Source organism: Prionailurus viverrinus, chromosome A2 (genome assembly GCF_022837055.1).
Source record: "Prionailurus viverrinus isolate Anna chromosome A2, UM_Priviv_1.0, whole genome shotgun sequence".
In the NCBI taxonomy this organism is placed as follows: Eukaryota; Metazoa; Chordata; class Mammalia; order Carnivora; family Felidae; genus Prionailurus; species Prionailurus viverrinus.
This window is the reverse complement of record NC_062562.1, coordinates 91446477-91471705: the sequence shown is the minus strand read 5'-3', so window position 1 is coordinate 91471705 and position 25229 is coordinate 91446477. Positions and strand designations below refer to the sequence as shown.

At 45.6% G+C, this 25229-nt stretch overlaps 2 protein-coding genes across 10 annotated transcripts in view; one reads left to right on the top strand and one right to left on the bottom strand.

Annotated features, from left to right (window-relative positions):
• Positions 1 to 1706: 1706 nt before the first annotated feature.
• Positions 1707 to 23932, top strand: TMEM243 (transmembrane protein 243). Of its 5 annotated transcripts, none has more exons than XM_047827872.1 (5): positions 1707 to 1928; positions 2568 to 2867; positions 20847 to 20897; positions 21858 to 21962; positions 23321 to 23932. In XM_047827872.1, the coding sequence occupies exons 2-5, from the start codon at positions 2790 to 2792 to the stop codon at positions 23441 to 23443; spliced, it is 357 nt and encodes a 118-aa protein (XP_047683828.1). In that variant the 5' UTR covers positions 1707 to 1928; positions 2568 to 2789; the 3' UTR covers positions 23444 to 23932. The 5 variants fall into 5 exon arrangements, with proteins under 5 accessions (XP_047683828.1, XP_047683802.1, XP_047683819.1 ...); XM_047827846.1 differs by lacking the exon at positions 1707 to 1928 and adding an exon at positions 2041 to 2200; XM_047827863.1 differs by lacking the exon at positions 1707 to 1928 and adding an exon at positions 2046 to 2332.
• Positions 23752 to 25229, bottom strand: part of DMTF1 (cyclin D binding myb like transcription factor 1) — a 45205-nt gene continuing 43727 nt past the window's right edge. For all 5 annotated transcript variants that reach the window (XM_047827792.1, XM_047827820.1, XM_047827802.1 and 2 more), the window contains one exon: positions 23752 to 25126. In XM_047827792.1, coding sequence (XP_047683748.1) covers positions 25017 to 25126 — 110 coding nt within the window. In that variant the 3' untranslated portion in view covers positions 23752 to 25016. The remainder of the gene's footprint in view (positions 25127 to 25229) is intronic.

The window sequence follows — 25229 nt, the reverse complement described above, 5'->3', positions numbered from 1 at the left end:
CAAATCATTGGTGGGCAGTGGCTCTCTAAGACCTATTTTCCCCAAGTTTAGCAGCAAAACAAGCTTAGGCCATATGTCACTTGAAATTTTGGGGAGTAGCAATCAGGAAGAAGCTGGTTCTTAGGATAAAGAATGGAGCACAGGCACAGAAAATTAATGAGACGAAAGAATAAAGTGCTAGAGTGAGAAGGTGATTATCTCCAACTCAACCTTCCTCCTCAAATACGCCCTACCCAAGTATGTGGCCTCTCTGGCCTGCATTGTTGACTTTCCTCCTCACACTGGCTAAATCATACTCTTCCTTGGTGTCTTGATTTAGAAAGCTCCTTAAGGAAGCTTTCTCTGCCAGCTGAAGCTGGTGGGTGGCCTCCTATGTGTGCCTATAGCACCTCTTGGTGTCCAGATCATAGCATTTATCACCATGACAACCACCATTGGGATATTTATTTGCGAAATGTCTTATATATTCTCTACGCATTTTTCTTGATAAAAACTAGTTGAAGTTAGATATTCTAGTTCCATTTATTAACATCATTTTCACTTTTTTATATAAAAAGGAGCTCAAGAGAGATTACATGACTTGCCCAGGAGCACATAGTTTGTGGGTGGTGGCAATTAGGGTTTGAGAGCAGAGATGATCTACGTCAAAGCTCGTCCTCTTAGCCATCCTCTTTCCCCAGACTCTTGATCACTGCATTGCCCTGTCTGGTGGTTGGCTGGTACAGAGCAGTTCTCAAAGGTATTTGTTGAATGGATGTGGCTGAATGTGAGTGAATGAAGCTATTTGTTAAGCCAATTAGCCTTCTAACAGAACTGAGTGAAGGATTGTGTAGTACTGCTGTTAAGAAGTCCTTAACACAAATATCTTTTATGAAATCTATAACCAGTAGATCAGATGTGCACCACACCATACTCTGCTCAGGGTCGCAAATTTTCGAATTGATGGTGGTTCTTAGTCCATCCCTTGTCCTAATCCCTCGACCTAAACGTTGAAAGACCACCTGGAATCTTTGCTTGGACTCTAAATATTATATGGCTACAGCATTCCAACATGGGTTCTCCCTGCACACAGAATTGTCAGAGCTCTCTCTAATCTAGGAGCTGCAGTGTCCAGCGAAGCTAGCGTGGTTGCGTTTGTTTCCCAACACTTGTACTGCATATGACTCCAAATGCAGTGACACTATGTCGTCCACATCCAGTTGACTATGCTGTAACACCCGGGAAAAAGGTTGACACATGAAGAGTTTTCCGTGGCTGCTAACACGCTTAGTCAGCACAATCACTAGCAGGATGAGTGGGCAAGTCAAGGAAGTATCTTCCTTACAAGTATCACGTCCCAACTGTTCTTTAAACGCCACAGGATCCCTATCACAGAGCAAAAAGAGAAATACACAAACAACCCTAAACCAAATTTATCAGTGACCCCCGTTGCGTCCTAGTCGTGCAAAGACTAGGCTGGTTGTTTTTAAGATCTTTTCAGCCAAATGCAAAGCTACCTTCAGAAATGTTTTTTGCCCACGTGGATCGCGCAGACGCTAATTACTAACGGGCTAAGAAACAGGCAACCAGGGAGACTGGCCGCACCTCCGGGAATAAACTGGCACCTCTAGAAATAAAGCTCCGCAGCCAATGCGGCGCCACCGCCCGCGGGATTGGCGGCCTTGGCCGTGACGTAGCCTGGGCGGGCCGAGTCGGTTTGCGACAGAGGCCGCGGGTCCCGGCCGGGGAAGCTGAGAAGAGGTATCTGCAGCGCAGTGCTCGGCCCGCGAGCTCACTCTTCGCTAGCCCGGAGGGCTTCTTTCTCCAACGCGCGATTCGCCAGCGCTGCAGATCCTCGGCCCCTAAACCCGGCGGGTGTGTGAACCTGAGACCAGCAGACCCCGGCGAGGCCAGGACTCCCCAGCGCGAGGGCTGCAGGGGACGCAGAGGTTTGGCCTGCGGACGAGGGGCGGGCGCGGGGCGGGCGCGGGGCGGGCGCGGGGCGGGCGCGGGGCGTTTCCCGGGAGGGTGGCCAATCTGTGCAGGGCCGAGGCGGGATTTTCTCTTCCGCTGGCGAGGTCCGGGCTGACTCTCCTGCTGAGAGAGGAACGGGAGCTGCTGAAAGCGCAACGCTGCGCTGGTAGTTGCAACACTTGAGAGGGGAACCGAGTTGCCCGGCGCGGCTGCGGCCGCGACCTGAAGCTGCACCGCTGCGGGAGAGGTCCGAGGGGCGCTCGGCTCGGGCAACTTCACTTCTTCCGCCTCTCGAGAATTGGAGGGGTGGAGAGGTGCCGGGGGTTTGGAGAAGGGCTTGTAATGAATTCTCAGGACCACCGCCTCCTCGAGCGTGGAGGTATTGGTGCTCACCAGAATACTTAGAAAGGTTGGGAAACTATCGCGTAAAGTAATGGGGTGGTGAGGGGAGGGGATCGCGGGTAGCCCCGGGAGCGCGGGACCGCCGATTTGCTTTGCAAGCCGCAGCGTCCGGCGGGGTTGAGCGCCGAGATTTGGGGAAGTGGGAGCTGCCCGGGCGGGGCGTCCCGAGGAGACTCGGCCACGCGCTGTTTGTTTCCTTTCACTTCCTGCAGCGGCCGCTCGCTATGAGGAGGGGAGCGGGCCTAGGGCGGAGCGGCCTCGTCCCCCGGGCCTGAGCGCCCACCCGCTGCCGCCGCGGGACGTCCCCAACCCTCCGGGGCTTTCGGCCATGGGCGCTCGGTGAATAGGCGACGTGGGGAGTCGTGGACCTGCCACTTCGGGAGGTAATGCTGGCTCAGTTTTGAGTGGCCCGGGGAGAGCGAAGAAACCCTAAAATGGAGGACTTTACTACCAGGACGTACGGCACTAGTGGCCTGGACAACAGACCTCTGTTCGGAGAGACGTCGGCCAAGGTGAGTGCGGACCCGGATTCCAGGGTAATGGGTTTGTGTGTCTGTGTGTCTGCGCTCCCGCCCAGAGTCCTGGTTGCGGCCCCGGGAAGCACTTGTGGGTAGAAAGAGCTGTTTCTTCTATCCTGCTTCCCTCTTAAGATGTTTGTCCTGCCACTTGGCTCCTTTTTGGGGGTAGGGTTGGCCCGGAGCTCTGAAAGCAGGGTTGGGGGGGGGGGGCGGGGTGGAGAAAAGTTCAGGAAGTTCTGGGCTGATAGGGGCCCTTCAGGGGAGTGCGGAAGCCTCTCTCTCCGTGGGGGATCGAGTGCTAATCTCTGAGAGGCTTCAGGTGTGAGACCAAAGCTTTCGTAAGAAAGAACCCTGCAGAGGTGCTTCTGATTAGTATTTATCTAGAGCCATTAAGGGTTTATACTGAGGCAGCCAAGCAAAGAAAAAGAGGCTTGGAATGAGATTTTCTTTGATGGCATTCCATTCCTGGAAGGGATCAAAGAGTCTCTGGACCTAAACAAGCTATAGTATCTTGTTTTAGCCTTCTGACAAGGATAATGCCTTCTTACAAGCTTTATCATGTGATGCTCAGGGCCAGTAATTGAAGACAGAGCTCTTTTCCTGTCTTCAGCCGTAACTTTGAGTTGTTTTGGCAAGATTAGCCTGTGGTTTTTTTTTTTTTTTTTTTTTTTTTTTTTTTTCCAGCTAGAAAGTGATCTTGGTAACCTTTCACCCCTGAAAAGGACTTTCAGGCCTCTCAGAAAGGAGGGCACATGTGGAGTCCAGAGCTTCTTGGGTTTCTCAGCTTTGGCGGGGGACCTCTAACACCAAGGATTGGAAACTTGTACACCCGGGAGTGTGGGGCATAGTCCTGATTTTGGGCTGCCAGCCTGCCACAGGACAACTACTTTATTTTTTAAATTCTTTGTGGATGTCCTTGTTTTCTTAAAGTATCTTAACAAGAAAATGCTTTAAGCTTGATCTCTAGGAAGATGCACCTTGTTTATTTGGGGGCTTTGCATAATCCCTGCCCACATTGCTTGTGGTTTGAGAAGCATGGTTGTAGTTTATTAGACGTACCTGTTTCTGCTACAGTTATTGAGCATTATGTGACAGGCCCTGGGGATCCAAGGAACACAGGTGAGGGAAATATGTAAACGAATGGGATGCGTTGGATCTGTGCTATGGCGGGGCATAGAGGGGGTATGTTGGGGTACACAGGAGAAACTGGTCACTTTTGTTTGGGAAGCTTTGGCAAGATCTTGGATGGCTTCTCCATTCAGATTTTCTGATAGCCTTGGGCTTTCAGATATAAATGTCCCTAAATTAGGGTTTAACAAGAAGAGGATTTGAGTCCTGGAGAGTGGAGGCAGCAGCTTGCTGCTTGTTGGACCCAGGGCACCTGACTGTCCAGCTGTTCCAAGAGCTAAGAGGTTCACTGTCAGCCTCATGTGCCTTGGTGCACAGATTGGGGTTCTGGGTGATGTAGACTTCTGACCCCCTTTTTAAGCCCCACAGCCCCTGAATACTGAGGTGGATGATTTGGTAATGGACTTGATTTATAGAGGCACTGAGAAATATTGATGTTTTCTGACTTGCTTGGGCCTAGATAGTTAATGACTGACTATAAGTTTCCTATTGCCTGTGATCAAGTTGAAACCATCCAAGAACCTTTCAAAATGTTTATCTGTTGGCTTCATAATTATTTAGTCCAAGAGTATATGGGCCTGGCATTATTTAGGCAGCTTTGGGCATTTATAACAGAAGATTTGGCTACTCAGAGACAACGTTAAGAATAAGATAATTGGGGCACCTGGGTGGCTCAGTCGGTTAAGCGTCTGATTTCTGCTCAGGTCACGATCTCCCCGTTGAGAGTTCGAGCCCTGCATCAGGCTCTGTGCTGACAGCTCAGCGCCTGCAGCCTGTTTCAGATTTTCTCTCTCTCAAAAATAGATAAACATTAAAAAAAGTTTTTTTAGATAAGATATAATTCCAGATAACAGAATTGCTCCCTTTAGCCCCCTCCATGAGGCTGACAGAATAATTGGACATAGAGAAGTTACACAGAACTGAGAAACAGACCAGTGGTCTGAGGATGGGAGAAAACCTCGTGACTTCTTTTTTTTTTTTTTTTCCAGTCAGCACAAAAGTGTTATTTCTTTTAAGGGTAACAATTAAACCATATCCAAGGTCTTAACTTACAGTTAGAAGCCAAAGTGGCATCTATTTTTATTTATTTTAATGTGTATTTTTGAGAGAGAGCACGCGTGCGAGCAGGGGAGGGGCAGAGAGAGGAAGACACAGAATCGGAAGCAGGCTTCAGGCTCTGAGCTGTCAGCACAGAGCCCGAATGCAGGGCTCAAACTCAGGGACCATGAGATCATGACCTGAGCTCAAGTTGGATGCTTAACCGACTGAGCCACCCAGGTGCCCCCAAAGTGGCTATTGAAAGCATTAGCTATTGAGGTGCAGTACACGCACTCAGGGAAATTGCTTTGCCATCTGAAGCTTACGTCAAACTTTGCTTGGTCGACAGCTGAGCTCTGCTGGTGCCTGGGTATGGTTGAGGGTAAGAGTATATCTGTGCATCGTATGTCTTACAAGTTGAGATGTCAGGTGTGAAGAGACGGAGATTTGTGTCTTTAAGGACAGCAAATGATTTTATTGGAGGATCTGAAGTGGGCAAGGCACAGGAACTGGGTAGGACATGTTGCAGTGGAGCCGTTCCCATGGAGGACAGTCAGTGCCAGAGCAGGCTGGGTTCCTGCAGACCCAGAGAAAAACCTTCATTGGCCCCTACGTGTAGGTTTTCCCTGCTTGCTCTCTTTCACATGCTAGGAAACTGGACACAAAAGTCACTTAACAGTGAGACTTAATACATTACAACTCCTGAGGAGAAAATCCAGAAAGGGGAAAGCCTACGTCCTGTCATAATCTGATAGAGCCTCTGAGCTTCCAGTAACCATGTTTGCTCTACAGCAACTGACCACATATAGCCTCTCAATTTTAAATCGAGAAAGGACCAGAGAGCTTTAGGTCCAGTCTCTAGCTTTAAGGCAAAGGTGACTGAAAGCCCACAGAGCAGAGCAACGTCTTAAGGGAAGTCATGTGTCCTCAGTGCCACAGGCACCCTGCTAGGCGTTCCACTTTCCTTTGCTTGGTCACCCAATTCCTTTGTGAGGTGGGCATTGTTACTTTGGGAATTAAGGAAACCAAACACACAGCAGGCTGCTTGTTGAGTCACACTACTAGTGCTTGCCTGGTAATGTTTTAACAGCTTGCTTTCATGAGTTGAATAGGATAGTAAATGGTAAATTATGCAGTCTGTGCTACGTACTTTGTTTTTTATTAAAAATTCTTTTTTAATGTTTATTTTGGCAGCACACGCATACAAGTAGGGGAGGGGCAGAGAGGGAGACAGAATCCCAAGCAGCCTCCACGCTGTCAGTGCAGAGCCCGATGTGGGGCTCAAACTCCCGAACCATGAGATTATGACCTGAGCCTGTATCAAGAGTCAGACGCTGATCTGACTGAGCCTCCCAGGAGCCCCTGTGCTACATTCTTTGAAAAGCACTATAGACATTCACATACCAGTTTTCCATTCACAGGAAACAGGTGAGTCACAGAGTAAGTGAAAGATACTAGAATCTACTGTAGAACAACTGATATGTAACCCAGTGGGACTCGAGCAGCTCTCTTGGGCAGTCTCTGAAGGAACTTTTGTTTTCACCTGTACGGGATGCACATACTTCATTTACCAAAGTCCAAACTTACTCAAACTTAGAGTTTGGTAAATGAAGTATGTGCATCGTATACAGGGATCCCATACTCAGAATTCTGCATGATGCTTAGGAATACCCTCTCACATAGAGCCATAGAGGGAAAGGCGAAGTGAAGCAGTTCTGTCATTACCTAAATATTGAAGGGATAATAGACAAAGAAAGAAAGGAACGATGTTTATCTTTTTGGAAAACTGTCATTCCTTTGGAATTACATATTGCTAGGTGGGGTAGCTTTAGAATCCTGGTCAGAATGTTGTTTTCATCTATTTTTATCCATTCCCAAGTTCTGGGATATAGTTATGTATATTCTCTAGAGTGAAAAACAGCTGTTGGCACAGTTACCTGGATGGATATATCTGGGATTTCCAAGCCTATGGTCTAGCTTAGCATTTTCTAAAGGAGCACTAGCCAGTAGAAATAAAGTGTGAGCTGCCTATGTGATTTTAAATGTCGTAGTAACCATGCTAAAGTATAAACAAGTAAAATTAATTTTAATACGTCTTATTTAATTTCCTATCAAAAATACACTTGAGGGGAGCCTTGGTGGCTGAGTCGGTTGAGCATCCGACTTCGGCTCAGGTCATGATCTCACGGTTCGTGAGTTCAAGCCCTGCGTTGGGCTCTGTGATGACAGCTCAGAGCCTGGAGCCTGCTTCCGATTCTGTGTCTCCCTCTCTCTCTCTCTCTCTGCCCCTCCCCCACTTGCTCACGCGCACATGCTCGCTCTCTCTCTCTCTCTCTCTCTCTAAATAAACATAAAAAAGATTAAAAAAAAAAAAGTACATTTGAGGGGCGTCTGGGTGGCACAGTTGGTTAAGCTTCCGACTCTTGGTTTCAGCTCAGCTCATGACCTCATGGTTTATGAGTTCAATCTCCATGTCAGGGTCCTTGCTGACAGTGCAGAGCCTGCTTGGGATCTCTGCCCCTCCCCTGCTCACTCTCTTTGTCTCTCTCAAATAAATAAACTTAAGTACGTTTGAATGTACAATCAATATAAAAAGCAGACGTATGTTTACATTTCTGGACTAAGCCTTCGAAATCCAGCGTGTATTTTTCACTTTGAGCCCATGTCAGTTTGTGCTGGACACATTCCGGGTGCTCAGTACCCACAAACAGCCAGTGCTACATTATTGGACAGCACGGTTCTGAAGCAGGTGAGTTCTTAGTTACGGTGGTTCCATAATCATTATCACAAAATATTTTTCTTTTCTGTGGGACTTCTCAGAACCTTGAATATGGCAATTTTCTCAGGGACTCTGATTGGAGAGAGTGATAAGTAGTACTTCTGGACTGTTGGTGATGTAGCCTTTTAGGACTGGCACGAGGTGTTGTGTATGGAGTTCTTAGCTCCCCCATGGGAGTGTTCATGAGACCAGTTTCTACAGGACACCCTTTGGGAAATACTACCGTACAAAGCCTCATCCTTTGCTCCTTCCTTCCTTCCTTCCCTCCCTCCCTCCTGAACTAAAACCTGGAGAAATTCCCCCTCTCTTGTGCAGGGCAGTCTTTGTTATTATTATTGTTATTTTTTATTGTTTTTTAAGTTAATTTATTTGGAGAGCACACAGACGAGCAGGGTGGGGGTAGAGAGAGAACGCCAGGCAGGCTCCAGGCTGTCATGCTGTCGGCACTGATTTACGGGGCTTGATCTCATGAACTCTGACATCATGACCTGAGCTGAAGTCAAGAGTCCGATGCTTAACAGACTGAGCCACCCAGGAGCCCCTCCAGGACTGCCTTTAAAAGTATGCCTTAGGACAACACATAGTTGGGTGTCTTTCTGTGTAATGGAGGGGCGCTATGTTAACCTCAAGCTTGTGAGTCGGTCTTCGTTCGGTTTGCTGGCTACCTTCCCAATCATCTGAAGTCTGTGTGTTCCAGTGCAGATGGGGTGAACCCAGGCCGGGAGGGAGAGGATGGCTGTCTCTGGGGAGAACGCAAACCAGCACCTCCTTGCTGGAGCAAGTGGGAATATACTGGTAGAATATAGTATAAACTGCCTTCTAGACCAGCCTATTCTGTTGATTTGTCACTGATCCCCAAAATAAGTGATTCATTTTCTAAGGGGGTGGTGATGGTGGTTGGATGTTATAGAAGAAAATGAGTGACTTTGGCCAAGGTGCATACATTGAACTCTGATGATCGGGGTGGGGGTGGAGCGCTCTGTGTAGAGGACAAGTTACTGGGCCCTGAGGCTCAGATCTTTGGTTCCAAAGGCAAGAGTTCCGTGTACAAAAAGCATCCTCTGTTCTTTTCCTGTAAACAAAACATATAAAATTGTTGGGGGCGGGGGGAAGGTCTTTTTATGTCCGGTACTCCAGTTAAAGCAATTCAGACTTGGGGCATGTGGCTTCTGCAAATGATAGTGTCAAATGAGAGTGCTCCTTCGTGTCCTTTTTTTGTGGGAGGGTGGGTTTAAAGGTTGCTGCTTAATTAAGGACAAAGCTGCGATTAAGATGGTTATGTCTGGCTGCCGCCCTTCCCCCTGCCTAGAACCCTGAAGTCTTTCCTCTGAGGGGTGCAGGCTTCTAGCTTCTTTCCTCTTGACACGGCTTCTGGGCAAACCTCAGAGCACAACTCCTGTCTCCCTCATGGGAGAGGTCGTAGCCCAAGGGACCAGATCAACCGTCCCCTTGCCTCTCAGATAGCCTGACAAACCACTTTGAGTTGCGGTTTCTTGTGCTGGAGACAGTTCAGGATGATTCAGGCCATCGTTTGTTTCTTCCCTACCATAATAAATTTGCTCTTTCTCATCCTCAGACCAGAGGACTGGGGATCTCTGGGGGTTGGACTCTGGCAGAGGTAACTTGGGAAGGCTCTCAGAGGATGCTGGTGCATAGAGAGGGCTGAAATGTCTGGGTCTTACCCAAGCTGTGTGGACACTCAGGGCAGGCTGGCGCCTCTCCACCCACCTCTTTGCTTTTAGCTGTCTCCCGCTGTGGGCAAATGCTGTTTACCTTTCCGTAGCATTGTTGCCGAACCCTGAAATCGGATTGGTGATGTGCAGTAAGCCTGTCTCTGAGTCACTGGGTGTGAAGCAGAGAAAGTTGTAGTAAGAGGAGGGCAGCCCAATAAGAAGACAGGGGAGCATCGCCAAATCTGAGTTGCCCTATTGAGCCTAGGAACATGATTAGCAGAATATGTGGCAGTCATGGCAGGATGTGGATGGGCCTTGAAACTTCTCAAGGGGGCCTCGAAACTTCTGGAGGTTATCGTGTGCTGTCCTCAGAGTCTTGGTGCCAGCCAGAGGGTCCTGGTATGTTACATGTTAACCTGGTGTCTGTTACCGGTTCTGCAAGACAGACATTTCAACTGGCGTCCCACTCCTGGTCTCTGTAATTAGCTTCAGGAAAAAGAATGAAAGGACAGAGTTAATAATTGTGTTGCAAGGTGCCGAAGGAACGTGTCTGTATGCAGCCCCTGAAGTTACTACGAGGGAGAGCCTCTTAAAGGTTTAAGTGAGTAAAGCAACCTGTTCCTGAGGTTCAGCACCCTCTCTTCTCCAAATATCTGAATCCTGTTCCGTTTCCGTCTCCACCTTAGAGCCTTTCTTAAAACCCAGCCTGCACCCATGCTGCCCTTAAAGGAGCCTGGTGGCCAGAGGTGCCCCCTGGAACTTAACTCCTTGTGTTGTCTGGGATTTGTTGAGATTGTGCCTTCCTGAACTGAGTGTAACCTCCTTGAGAAAAGCCAGCTGCCTCATTTCTCCAGCCTCTCTGGCACTGGGTGTAATGCCTTACCCGATTCTTGGAGTTACGTATGCTAAGCCTTAAGTGAAAACGGAGCAACATCAGAAGGGTAACCTTCATTCTTGGGACATACTGGGTGACAGTAGAAGAGGGGGCTGGTGTTCAGAAACCTGGAACACTGGATACCACAACAGGAAATGGTGCTTCAGGCTCTCATGCAGTTAGAGTCCTCATGTGATCCTCTCCTTGCTGAGCTTCAGCAAAGGGGCAGGTAGGAAACTTCATACAGTATTGCGTAAAAACTGTAAACCGAGGTTGGCCTCTAAGAGGGCTGTCTGGTCTGCTGAGTTGTCCTCTCGATAGGTGTGAGTTTTGCAGGTGTGTGGTGGTGGGCTGGGTCTACTGAAATGAGTCCTTTTTTTCGTACGGTCAGTCTATGGGCCATGTATATGTATGATCATACACACACACACACGCAGCGTTTTAAAGTTTATTTTGAGAGAGTGTGTGCATGAGAGAGAGGGGCAAATGGGGAGAGAGAATCTCAAGCAGGCTCTGCACCGTCAGTGCAGAACCCAGTGCAGGGGGCTCCATCTTATGAACCGTGAGATCACGGCTTGAGCTGAAATCAAGAGTCAGAGACTTAACCAACTGAGCCACGCAGGCGCCCCTCTAATATTTTTTGAGCTGCTTTAGGATCAAGTGGGTTGACAAATTTGAGTGTCCCTGTGGGAATGATGGAATGCATTTGAAATTGGGGCTGACTTAGAAATTGGGGCCAGGGTCTGGACCGTCTCCATTCCCGCTCATCTCTGAGGACCCAACATGTCATTGGTAAGACACGTCATTAGATGTAGAAATAATACCAATGCCATATTAGCAGCTGTTGACTGGCTCTGGTAAATGTCACTCTGTTCTAGGGGCTTGACATATATTATCTCTGAATCCTTAGAGCAACTGTACATGTTTGACCACTGTACAAATATGGCAATTTAGGCTTAAAAGTTGAGTGACTCCTCTAAGGACATAGGCTGGCATATGGCAGGAGAAGAAATCTGCCTGGTCCATCAGGCACCTCACCTCATAGTGTTGTACTCTGCCTCCTGTGCTGAAGGTCATGGCACATAAAATAAGGCATTTCCTGTGGGTACCAACTCTAGGGATTATTTTGCCCCTTAAACTTGTGGAGTAGGTTCGTTCTCTATTTTTACTGCTGCCGAATGTCCCTAAGTGGTGCTTTAATAAAATTAATACATTTCAAGTGCACATGTCTATGAGAAAGAATCCGGTGGGATGGATATACAAAAGTATTCACAAATGCAAAGTACTTCAAAATACTGATCTGTGAAATAAGGGAAACACTTAAAGATGTTTATGCATGGTACTTTGTCCAAAAGGAGATGGGGGGGCTGTTGGTGTTCAGATGTACACGCAGTGGTGGTGGTCGTGGTGCATTTGTGAGAGTTGGGGGTGTGAAGGTGATAAAAGCATGGGCGTGTCTGCGTTCTCATAAATACTGTCTTACGCTGCCTCTGCTCCTGGCATCGTTCAAAGTCCCATGTGTCTTCAGGAAGTCTGAGCAGTAGCACCTATGATCAAGTGCACTATCACCTAGATTTTGCCAGTGAGATAAGGTGTCCCCTGGCTTTCCACCCTTTGGATGCTGTCCCTAGGTTTGCTCCAGATGACAGTGTGAGGGGTGTTCCTACTTAAGAGTATGTAGCTCTGGGGGAACCAAATGAACCCACTGGAAGGTGTGAGATTTCCTGCTTCATCTGGGCCCCAACCTTCCACGTTTTACGTCCTCTCGGTATGTTTATTCCTATAGGGCTGCCTCTTAAGACCTCTGACTGGGCCATTCCCAGAACTTTTCTGACAAGAAGTTTTGCACTGTGATTTGGAAGAAATAAAAGGAAAATCATTTCCGAGAATTGGCCACTTATTTATGGTATTGGAACCCTTACGTTCGAGAAATGCAAAGACTTTTGAAACAGAATTGTAGGATGTGGCTCAAGGGTCTGAATCACTCAGTCTGGTTAACAATGGTCGGAAGTGGTATCCTTTGGACATTTCATACGTGCTGAATGGATTGTTTGCTCTTTCCCTCATAAAAGAAGATCATCACTGTCTTTAATGACGTGAAGCTCTTGTGGGTTATGGAGGATAAGTTTTGAATTTAAAATGGGGTTGAGGCCTTTATTGAAAGAATGAGCAAAGTGCTGGAAGCTTGCTCTAGGGGCTAGAGAAAATTATAGTTGGGGCACCAGATCGGAGGGCTTTTGAGTCTTAGGCCTTGAAGCAAATGTAGGATTTTTGACGGGAGGAGGTGACTGGGAATCCCAAGCAGGAGGTCCAGCTGTGTCAAAGGGGTAGAAGCAGGAAAGTACAGGAAATGGTAAAGGAACTCTGAGCACCACTGTGACAGAGGAAAAGCTGGGCTGGGTGGAGAGCCTTGAATGCTGTACTAGGAAGAATGATTTTCTTCTGGAGGCTATAGGTTGTTGAGTATGAATGTATGTATGCTTGTATTCAGTTATTAACTGAGCGCATACTATGTCTGTGGAGGTGTAATATATGTTGGGTAGTTATCTTTTTTCACAGAGCATGTGTGTACCACATGGAAGATAGAAAGGCATTAAACAAATCATTTTTCTTCTCTCTCTCTTCCTTATTATAAGCTTCAGTCATTCTGCACCTCCCCCCCCCCCCCCCCTTTTTATTCATCTAGTACCCAAGCTTACTCCTGCTTCAGGGCCTTTGCACATGCTGCAGTGGCTTGTTTGCAATACCTTTCTGCCAGATCCTTGCCTGTGTCATTCCTTTCCCTTATAAAGGCCCCTGCTCAGTGTCACATCCTCAGGATTCTTTGACCTTTTTTTAAAAATAGCCCCCCATCTCCACCCTGGTCACTCTCCATTGACCCTGTTTGATTTTCTTCCTAATTTCCTAACACTTTGCCTGTAAAATGAATGGAGAATGAATGACCAACATCAAAGTGGGATGAAGTATGGATGGAAGGCTCTTCCGATGTTGGAGGGAATTGAGATTTTTGGGCTGGAGATGGACTCCATGAAGGAGAGATTGAACATAAAGCCGGAAATGGTGATAATTACTTGAGCCAGGAAATGGGTGCAGGATCAGAGAAGCTGGTCACCTTTTGATCCTCTTCAGGCTGAAAGGGGTGGAAACAGGAGGAGTTATCTTCCTGTTGTTGGCATCTTATTTATTTATTTAAAAAATTTTTTTTAATGTTTATTTATTTTTGAGACAGAGAGAGACAGAGCATGAGCAGGGAAGGGGCAGAGAGAGGGAGACACAGAATGTGAAGCAGGCTCCAGGCTCTGAGCTGTCAGCACAGAGCCCGATGTGGGGCTCGAACTCCTGGACCGTGAGATCATGACCTGAGCTGAAGTCGGACGCTTAACCGACTGAGCCACCCAGGCGCCCCGGCATCTTATTTTTAAAAGGATGTCTGCTGATGTATAGGCTTCAAGAGTGGGATCAGGAAGCTGAGTTGAGACGGATCTGCAAACTGCTTTCTGGAGAGAGACAGCGACAGTTCACTCACAAGGCAGTGGCAATACAGTGAAGGCTCAGCTGAAAACAGGAATTTGCAGTAAACTCAGTGTGTATTTCAGCTGATATTTGGGCATCCAGTATGTGCTGGGTACTGTGGTCAGCAGAGGGAAATGACCAGTTTTACTATCCAGTTTTCTGGCACCTTTATACAGTCAGAAGGTTATTTCCACTCTGGACAGTGGCAGCTTCCCAAGCCACATAGCTTGGTTTTGTCTGAATTACAGAAAGGTTTTCCTGCCAGTGGGGTGATGCAGGCTGGTGCCAGGGTGCGCAGCTTGGAGAGAAGCATTGGGCTGGATTGCAGCCATGTGGCCGTGTGTAGTGAGTGGCCCACAGTGTGACAGTGAACAAGGAATACGTGGCCCCTGGGAGACGCACGGGAAACTGGTAGGTAGGGTTAGGACAGTCGAAAGGCTTCACAGCGAGGCTTCGTGCCAGAGCATAGAAGCGGTCGAGGGTTTGGAGGGACTCAGGACTGCGTTTTCAGAGCATGAAGAGCAGATGAACAGATCCACTGGGGAGTTTTCCATGCATTAGAAGCTGCTGACTCCATGGTCCGAAATTGGTAGGGGGGCCCTCAAGTTAGAGCTTTGGTGTAACTGATGGGGAACGGTCTAGTCAGTGGGTGTACATAGGGCAGAGTGTTGCAGGAATATAGATGTGGCCGAAGCAGGTGCTGAAATAAGTGAAGTAACTGAGACGAGGGGAAGAAGTCGACCGGTTATTGCCAGGGACATATATTTTAAAGAGGATGCTTTAGTCCATTCGGGCTGCCACAGCAAAATACCACAGACTCGGGGATTTTATAAACATCAAACGTTTTTTTTCTCTTTGTTTTCGAGGCCGGAAGTCCGAGATGAGGTGCAAACACAAGCTACAAACTCACATGGCTGAAAGGGCGAGGGAGATCTCTGGAGCCCCCCATCAGGGTACTAATCCCATTCCAGAGGGCTCTACCCTCGTGGTCTAATTATGTCCCAAAGACCCCACCTCTTAATATGGTCACATTGGGCATAAGGGTATCAGCCTGAGAAATTGGGGGACACAGACACTCAGCCCGTAGCAGAGGATATTTTTTTTTTTTTTTCAACGTCTATTTATTTTTTTGGGACAGAGAGAGACAGAGCATGAACGGGGGAGGGGCAGAGAGAGAGGGAGACACAGAATCGGAAACAGGCTCCAGGCTCTGAGCCATCAGCCCAGAGCCTGACGCGGGGCTCGAACTCAGGGACCGCGAGATCGTGACCTGTTTGAAGTCGGACGCTTAACTGACTGCACCACCCAGGCGCCCCCCCCCCTTTTTTTTTTTTTTCCGTAGCAGAGGATATTAACTGAAGTTGCTAACTCCACGTGGCCCGTGAAGCAGGGAACATCCTGCACCCTACAGCCCAGCCCAGTGCACTGGGGATGAGTATGAGGGTGACACAGTCTCTCTCGGGGACCGCGTTCAGAGACCGAGGCAGCAGGGGAAATCCAGGGTGTGGAAGAAGTCTGCAGGTCCACGAAGCCGTTTGCTCACATGGAACAGGTTTTGGGGGCTCACAGGGATGGCTCACAGGACTTGCAAGTGTGGGTATGAGGACTGATGGGAGAACATTTAGTGGGAGGGAGTGGGTGTGCTGGGATCTCTGGTGTTTGAGGAGGAGCAGGGTATTAAGGAGTCACAAAGTTAGAGGCGACACCAAAAATGGAATTCTCAGTCTTACCCCAGCCCTTGGCCCCTCTTGTCTCCTTCCAGGGAGTGGAAGGGCACGTTTCCATGGCTTTGTCCCTCCAGGGGTTTTCTTTTCTGCAGAGACCCTCCTGTTTTCCTTCCTCCTACTCCCTGGGAGTGACCACCAGCGCTGCCGAAGGCGGACTCCGCAGCAGGGGCTGCTGCCGTTCCTCTGAAACCAGGGCTTGGTCTTGCCCTGGCGGAAAATGCATAACTGGGCTTGTCCTCACATAGGGAAACCTAGATAATTCCATGGAACTAATGGGACCTAGCCTGGGAGGCACCAGTGGGCTGTCGGGCCTTTGTGGCTGGCAAAAACCTGACGTTGTGGGCTGCGGAACCAGGCCGTCACTTGGGTGCAGTGGTGTCCCCGTCCCCGTGCTGCGGCGTGCCCATCCCGGAACGGTGAGGCCACGTGCTCTGCTGCCTGGGAGCTGAGATTTCTGAGGAGCCGGGCCCCCGATGAGTGATGAAAGTGGCCTCTGGTGGTGAGAGACCCTCTAAGGAAAATGCCCTCTGCCGCTTCTCTTGACGATTCTCTCCTCAGAGCGCAGGAGGTGTGCCGAGCTGCACGGAAGACAGGCCGCGTGCCTCGCCCTAAGCTAACTGCCAGTCCTGATGGAGGATACGGCTCAGAGAGAGTATTGCAATGCAGGAAGCATAAATCTGGGCAATGTGATCTTGGAGCCCCAAGACCAGCACATCTCTTCCTGAAGGGCGGTGAGGGGGGAGTGGGGTATGCCCGAGGATGGTGGCCAGAAAGGAAGGACAGTGGACTTGCTGTTCGAGTTGAGCTCTGAAGGGTGAGTGGTCAGATAGGGAGTGTGGCACGTCAGCCATCCCACCTCCCACTCTACAGCTCACTCTTTTGAGAACATTACGCCCTTTGTTTATCTTGTGGGTCAACGTGAGACGGTTATGTGTTAAGTAGCTGTGTTTTCTGCATCCGTGTATTTGCAGAGACCCATGCCACGAACTCTTAGATCCAGAAGTTTGTCTCTTCTAATGATCCAGTGTGCTTAATAATTAACAAGCCCTTTTAAACCCTATTGCACTTCCCACTTGGTTGTCAGGAGTGCTTAGGGCTAACATTTGAGCTTAAATCAGAAACGTTTTCTTCGCTTCAATTTATATATGTTCATCATCTATCTTTCCACTTGCCAAACCCCTTTAGAAAATCTGCCTTGATCTTTTTATTGTTACTTAAATGGGTTAGAATTTTACTACAGTAGCCCAAGTCCTGAAATCCATTTTGGAAGTAGACAAAAAATAAGTGGCTCTGGAAATGTTAGCATTCCAAACAGTCTAGAACCAGGATGTTTCTAGGTTGCTGAGGGCAAATGCCAGTTTTTGGTTATTTGGGGAGTTACTGCCAGTTTCCTCCCAGAGCCGTCATTAAACACCTGAGCATTTGACATGAGTTTGGGGTTCTCTGTCTTGTATCAGGATGCTGGCTAATGACTGACCAGGCAAGATTGGGGGCTCCTCTGCTTTTTGATTGCTGGGGAGTAGGCCTTCTACTCTGGCCCAAGTGCAGTCTGAAGCTGATGATTCAGAACCAGAAACTATTAAAGCAGGAAGGGACCAGATACCATGTAGCCCAATCCTCTGATGTGGTAGACTCAGAGTTAGCCAGTGGCAGAATGGAGATGAGAACCTTCGTCTCTTTAACTCTTAAAATTTCAGGGTCCACACAGATTAGCTTAAGGATTCTTAGAACTTTGGCCTCCATTTTGCCAAGAGCATTGGATAGACTGGGCCATTACCTGCCTTATGACCTTGACAGATGAATCCCATTGAACCTAGTTACTCATTAGTAAATGGAGATTGTATGTTCCTTACTTTACGGGGTTACCTTCTGCCATCCCAGGTACAAACCATTGGGATGTATGTTCTTCGTGTTCTCCTTCTCCACTTCAAAGTTAGATGAAGACTTAACTGCTTTGGGCCCAGGCTGACTCCAGCCCCTTTTCTCAGCTCTGACAAAGCTGGCTCAACTATTGGCCATGTCCATTTGCCATGCTTTTGTTCTCTCTGGGGTCTTGGTTAAGTTCCTTCTTCATGGGCCACCTTTTCTTTGCTTTTTGTTCATCTGCTAGTCCTCTTTCAGATTTGACTTTCTCTTAGGTTCTCTCCCTTTCGCCTTAGTGCCCTCTTGAGCGCTAGATGGTACCAACTTGTGGAAGGTAAAGACCATTTTATTTGCTGTGTTTGCATCTGGAATATAGGAATTTTTTTCATTTTAATGAGATATAATTGAGATGTTTAAATGAATAAATCGCTTACAAGGTTATACATGTAGAATTCCTCACAAAACTATACTCTATTTTCTGTGCTAACGTGTACATATATATTTATATATACATAATATGCATATAAGCTAAGACTCTGAACTTGTTGCTGAGTCTTTGGCAAGGATGTCCCAATTCTGTATCCTATCCTGTCTGCAGGTAGGATCAAGGCTGATTCTGATCCTGTCGGGCTTTCTGGGGGAGTGAAAATAAGCAGCAGTACAAGGTCTGAAGAAAGATCTGGGAGGGGAGAAGTTTTGATAGATGGAAATAGGATAATAATAAAACTGGGGAAGAGAGTTTCTTTGAGAAATTTCTTTTCATGTACTTTTTTCTGATTTGGTGCATATTAGTTTGAAAACTGCCCTTTGAAATGCTGACTATTTATAATTATTTCCTTAGTGTTTTCTCTTTGGAGACTGGGACCTGGGAGAGCTACTAAAGCCTTGAAAAGTAATCTCTGTGCTAAGTGTCTTGTTCTGGTTGTCTAGACCAGCTGTAGCAACTGTAGGTGTTCTTCCAGTGAGAAGTGTCAACAGAATCCACTCTCTTGGCGTTGAATCCTATCTCCTTCACTTACTGATCTGAGACCTTGGACAAATTGTTTCCCAGAGCCAATTTTGTCACCTGTAAGAGTCCTAATGCCACTTCACCCCAGGATTTGTAGAAGATAGGTACAAGGTCTTGGCATAGTTACCATCCCTTCACTATTACTATTATTTTTCCTCCTGCTCTGGATCCTAATTGGCATCTTGCTGTTTGGACATAAGTGATGCTTCTTGGCTACCTCAACGGAACCTCTTCCCTGTCTTCTATTGGTAAAACAGCTGTTGTTGTGAGGTAAAACCTCACAGAGCAGACTTTTGTAAACTTTTGCAAATCCTTGGAACTCAGAGCAGATATTCTCAGTACAGACAGGAGTTAAGTTGGACCTTTTTCCCAAGGTAAAGACAATGGGGCTCCCATTAATAGACGGTCTCTACATCTTAGGTTAAGACACACACACACACATTTGTCTTGCATGTGGAAAGAAGTGATTAGTGATCGTAATTTTCCCCTGGGTCTCTTTGCTCACAGATGGTTGTTGCTGGGCAGGCTTCTCTAGCTATGGGATGAGAAGTGAGGGTGTGGTCAGTTGTTACCTTTGTCCTCCACAGTGTGTGAATTTCAGTGGCCTTGGTCTGCAGAGTGGTCTGTCCTTGATTAGATCAAACACACCCAGTTTAATGCTTGGCTTTCCTTCACTTTTCCCTCCCAGCTTTGCCTGCCTCTTAACTTTGGATTCTTATCTTTAAATGCAGACAACTTGAAAATGGCTCTGAATTCAGTTGCTTCTCTGTGCTTGTTCCTGTGCCCTTCCATCTGTGAGCTTTTGTTTTCTGGCTGCTCGTGGTCCATATTCCGCTGGTCCTTGCTCAGATGTTACCAGAACACTCATTAACACCACTGATTGCTCAGTTTTGACTTCTCAGAAATAAGACTACTTGGTATTCTCGCTGCCTGAAAATAGTGTTTCTTAAATCAGGTCTTAAACTCTTAGGACTTTGTTCTGTAAATCCATGTATTATACATGTATTATATATTACTAATATTATTATATATACACTAGTTTTATATATGTATAAAATATTTGAACTTTTTAGTCCCTACAGCTGAAACTTTATTTAGCCAGTGATCTTGATTTGGGAAACATGTTAAAAGTTGCTTTTTACTTGCTGTATGACTTTATGCAAATAATTTAACCACACTCAGTGGACCTAAATTTATATTAACTTATAAAATGAGGATTGAATTACATGAGAAATTAAAAAAAAATTTTTTTTTAATGTTGGTTTTTTATTTTTGAGAGAGACAGCACAAGTGGGGGAGGGGCAGAGAGAGAGACAGAGACACACACACAGAATCCGAAGCACGCTCCAGGCTCTGACTGTTAGCACAGAGCCTGATGGGGCTCATGAGATCATGACCTGAACCGAAGTCAGATGCTCAACCAACTGAGCCACCCAGGTGCCCTAGAAAAATTTCAAACCATCCTGTGGAATTGATTGGGTGGGCACAGGAATGAAGAGAAGGCTCAATGGGTAGGACCCCAGGCTGCAAATTCAGCCATATGATTCTACTTGTGTTACGTATTGAAGGTTTTTGCTACTAAGTTGGAAAAGCACTGGACTAGATGGTCTGAGATTGCCTCCAGCCCTGGCATGGTGTGACCTCTGCTAGCAGAAGCATCTCCTTGTAAATGACATTAGAGAAGGACATGTAAGCAGTATCACAAGTAGGTCCAAACTCACGGCACTCAACATCACCTGCAGTCTGGTTCTGATCTCTTCACCACGGCTCTGGGCTGGCCATCCTAGTGGCTCCCGTCCCTTGGCTTCTGTTCTGACTGTTCCCAGTGTGCGTTGGAGTACTGATAAGCATCCCTTGCCCATTCAGTCCTTCCCAGCTTTCAGAAGACTGTAGTGTAAAAATGGCCTGTCCTTTCAAGGAACCATTTCTTTCTTTTCTTTTTTTTTTAATTTTAAATATTTACTTATCTTTCAGAGGGAGACAGAATATGAGCCGGGGAGGAGCAGAGAGAGAGGGACACACAGAATCCAGAGCAGGCTCCTGGCTCCACGCTGTCAGTACAGACCCTCATATGGGTCTCGACCTCATGAACTGTGAGATCATGACCTGAGCGGAAGTCGGATGCCCAACTGAGCCTCCCAGGCGCCCCAAGAAACTTTTTCCAACTAGTTGTCCCTGTCTTCCTAAAGTACCTTTTCCACTCTGGTGGCTCAGTACACTTTGCCTTTCTGGCAGTTGTATGTATGTGTCAAGCTCAGAGAGAGGCAGGAGGACCTTGGTGTCTTAATTCTAAGTCACCCCAGTGGCTGGCATTGTACCTTTCTGAAAGTGGATCCATCACAGGGCTAAACAATTATTTTCTATTTCAGGATCGAATCATCAATTTAGTTGTTGGCAGCTTAACATCCTTATTGATTCTAGTAAGTACCTTTATTTTGTGTCTTCTGCAGGCTCTGAACCAAAGTTATTGAAAACTTGAGTATTGTGGTTAACACTCAAACCCCCAAAAAACAAAAAACTTAAAAGGGGCCAGTACGTGACCATGTGAAGTACTGAAGTCATAGTTAAATTAATGCTTTCAGTTTCATTACTGCTTGAATAAAACTGCAGTTGGTAACAGGAAGAGCTAAATTGATTGCAACCTTCAGTTGAGTATATGAAGTAGCACACAGCAAATAACTCGATTTTCTGAGTTTGCCTTGTCTAGGAACGTTGTACATAACCCACAACTGCCCCCTTCTACTACCTTAATTTATTACTAAAGCACATTCATTATCCTTTGGTTTAAAAAGATTATTTGGTCATGTAACAGTTCGGCATCCTGTGTAGTATAGCTTGGTGTTATCACTGTAAAGTAAAGACAAGCTATATTTTCTGTGGTCTAAAGATGCCACATTTTTATTAAGTCTATGAATTTTAGTGAAGTTTGTTTCATTGACTTAATAAAAAGAATGGGTATCATGTTTTATCTATGGTAGAAATAGAACTCCAGTGTATTAGAAACCTGAGTATTCTCCAGAATGTTCAGCAAAAACTGTTTTGGTTTTCATTTTTGTTGAAGTATTCAAAATAACATAACAAAGGTTGAACTTTTTCCAATGTAATCCTTAATCCTGGAATGAGGTTTAAATGCTTTCTAATCTTTTTGTTAAGAGGGTTTTCTGGAGCTTCGCTAGTTTTCTGAGCTGTGATGTTTTGTCTCCTTTGATGAAAGAGGAAGAGGAAGTGCTAAGAGAAGTAAGACACTGGAACAGATTTACAAATACTTTACTATTAACATACCTGGTGGTAGATACTATATAATAGGACATTGCTTAAACTCCAGTCTAGCCTACTATTGGAATTACTCCTAAGGCCTGACACAGTTTCTCTTCATACAGGTAACGCTGATCAGTGCTTTTGTTTTCCCTCAACTACCTCCAAAACCGCTGAATATATTTTTTGCTGTCTGCATCTCTTTGAGTAGTATTACTGCCTGCATACTTGTGAGTACTACTGACAACCCTTGAGGGCAGACTGCTGCAGTGCCTACCTAGGACAGATTCCCAGCCTTAGATCTATAAGAAGGGGTGTGTCCAGTTACCCCCTAGTCCTGGCCCCACCAAGAATGTTAAGAATTCTCAGTATTTACTAATTTTAGATATTTTATTTATCTTTGGAATCAGTTTCCTTTTCCCTTAAATCTCAAAGTTAAGTTCCTATCTAAAGGAAAACTCTTTTCCTTTGAAAGTGAAAAACAAAAAACCCCAACAGGAGGAAGGGGAAAAAAAAAAGAGTTAAGACTTGGGTGGCCAAAACTTAAGGTTTAAGTTTAACTTACTTAATTCATCTTCCTTCAAGGGCTACAACATACAGGGTCCAACAGGCTTTGGCAAATGCCAGTACTGCTCTTAAGGGAAGAGATACATAGCACTCTGGATTTATTTCTGATAATTACAAAATTAGTCTATTTTAATCTCTGTGCATATCTACCCAAATGAAAGTAATTAACCCAAGAATCTCCTGGGAAATCTTAAGCTACAGTTGTATCCTTATCACAAGAATGTACAATTTTACCATAAAGATGCTTGTCTTTTACATAAAGGAACAAAGATGGTGATAGGTCCTCACTTGGATATTGGACAGGTGCTTAGTCATTCATTAGTTGGCTTGTTGTTTCATTTCTTTTGAGAAGAGGTAGAACCAAAACTATAAATGACATCCTTAAAAACAATAGTTTTGATTCACATGGGGCTTAAATCTTCATAGTGATGTTTATCTAAATGACTTCATTTGCTCAACTCCTATGATCTGAGGGAGACTTGGCCCACGCCCTTCCAGAGCCTTTGGAACAAAGCTACCAGAGATGCTCCCCACCCTCCCAGCCTAACGCCCCGGAATGACACACAGGGTCTAGTTTGGTATAAAAGCTCTTATTTTGTATTGGCAATCTGACTCTGCTCCGTGAATTTAAAAGTTACCCTCCTTCCCAGTACCTAAAGAGAGCTGTACTTTTTACTCACATAGAATTAAAACAGATCTACAAGGTACAAATTCTTGGATAGCTGGTCAATAACTGGATGACTATCGGTTTGAACATTACCAAAGGTGAGAAAGCAGGAATAAGCATAATCTTGGGTGTGGACGCTCGGTACTACTAGAAAAAAGGGAAACAAAATTACATTCTGGCTGCATTAGTTTTAGGAATGTAGACTAAAAGTAAAGAGGGCCTCATTGAGGGAGAAAAGTTTATATGGATGAAATCTGTCACAGTGGAAAAAAAGATTAGTTGAATTGAAATTTTTTAATGCCAGGACCAGTGACTGTTAATTAAACTTTGATTTAATGCTTCTTTTCTTTTTAGATCTACTGGTATCGACAAGGAGACCTAGAACCGAAATTTAGAAATCTAATTTACTACATCTTATTTTCGCTCATCATGTTATGTATATGTGCAAACCTGTACTTCCATGACGTGGGGAAGTGAGGCTGCCGAGGAAAACACTTATCAGGTCTCTGCGAAGCTGTACACTTGGACTGTAAGAGCTGGGTCAGGTGTGCTGAAGAATCTCCTGTGCAAGTCTGATACATGATTTTCATGTTAATTGTAAATCTAAAATTCCCTCTTGCAGGGGAGACGTATCCTAGATTGCTTTGCTTTTTTCTTTAAGGAGCTGATGTTGCACTGAAACATTCCAAACCTTAAAGCTCAAACAGCACAAGCAATTTTCACTTTTGAAATTAAAATTTTTTATAATGTAGGTGCATGGCGAAAGGCTATGTGACAATCTTGCATTTTAAGACAAATATTCTTTTATTTCTGTTAAACTGAATATACAATTATTGTTCCCTAGGCAACCAACTTTTGCTTATAACTACAATTAAATTTCACATTAACAAAACACAGACGGTGAAAAGACAACTTTGATTGTGAAGATCTAATTACAGTAATAAATAAAATAATTTATACAAGTTTTTTTTTTGTTTGTTTTTGTGTGTGTGGCTTTTCTATTGGGGTCATGTTCATTAAAATCCTAGAGGCTAATTTTGGTTTAACCTTCTCTAATACAGGAATGACTCTTGATTTCTTTCCTTTGCTAACAGAAGCAAATTTTGTGTTTTTAAACTGCCTGAGAGGGAGAAGTTAAGTGGCACCCCACCAGCTAATGCACTAAAGTGAAGGGCAGACTGCAATACCTTCCTCAACTATTTCCTGGGTCATCTGTATAGCAAAACGTGTAAGAAACACGCCTGGTATGGGGTAGGCAACTTTCCTTCCTTTGTCATTTAGTTTAATTTTACTTCAAAGTGCTAACTTTGTAAACCAACAACGGGGGGTTCCGAAGGGGTGAAAAGTCTGCTTAGCTTCTGGTGAGCTGTGTTGCCACTCTCTTCCACATTCCCTTTAAAAGTAGTAAAAAACCTGTAGTGAATTTTAATTCTTTTAATGCTTTTCTGTGTACCCAGCCTAAATCAGCTCCCACTGCCAGCAATGGGTAAACCAAAAGCAACCGCCACACAATTGTCTCTTAGGTCTCTGTGTGTGTGTGTGTGTGTGTGTGTGTGTGTGTATGCTGGTTAACTTTCAGACTAAGGATACTTAACATTTTTGAGGGTCGCTGATAAGCTCCACACCATGTTGACAGGACTTCTCTGAAATATGAAAAGGCCTGCTTGAGAATGGATAGAGCCATGTCTGATCTTCAGAGATGAATATCACTGCTTTTAAAACAGAGTAGTTAAGCTTTGGTGATTGTAAACTTTTTTTCAGTAGCTGAATGAAATTCCCTGCTGTCAATTAACACTAATCACAGGGATCTATGCAGTTAAGTCCTCCATACTCGAGTCACCTACACACTGTCATAAGACTAGACCTCAGATGATCCATTTAAAGGAGGTAAAAAGTCATAGCAGCAACACTGTATGTGGCTTCAGCACTGTAGCTATTTAAAAGCCATAGGAATGGTAAATTCAGCCTCTTGGGAGTTGCTCCTATTTCTTTGGAGATGTAATTAACAGTGTGGCTTCTTTGCCTGAGGTACCTGTCTTTTAAGAATTACCTAATGACAGTTGACCAAATCTTCAACATCCTTTGAGTCTTCTGAAACAGGACTGCCCAAAGATGATCCAATGATATTTGATTCTTCTCGATGATGTTGGAGTATTGGATCTGTAAGAAGTTAAGTTTTAAGTGTATGTACTCTAAACCAGGTCAAGAAGTTAGAGTAAGTACTCTACCAAAGTGCAAAGTTAAACAAGATGATGAACTACTG

Excerpts from the sequence above, each read along its gene's own strand:
- TMEM243 (XM_047827872.1), top strand. The coding sequence starts at position 2,790 with ATGGAGGACTTTACTACCAGGACGTACGGCACTAGTGGCCTGGACAAC. Across the intron at positions 2,868-20,846 it reads TCGGAGAGACGTCGGCCAAG|GATCGAATCATCAATTTAGT; the intron begins GTGAGTGCGGAC and ends TTTCTATTTCAG. Across the intron at positions 21,963-23,320 it reads GTATTACTGCCTGCATACTT|ATCTACTGGTATCGACAAGG; the intron begins GTGAGTACTACT and ends TTTTCTTTTTAG.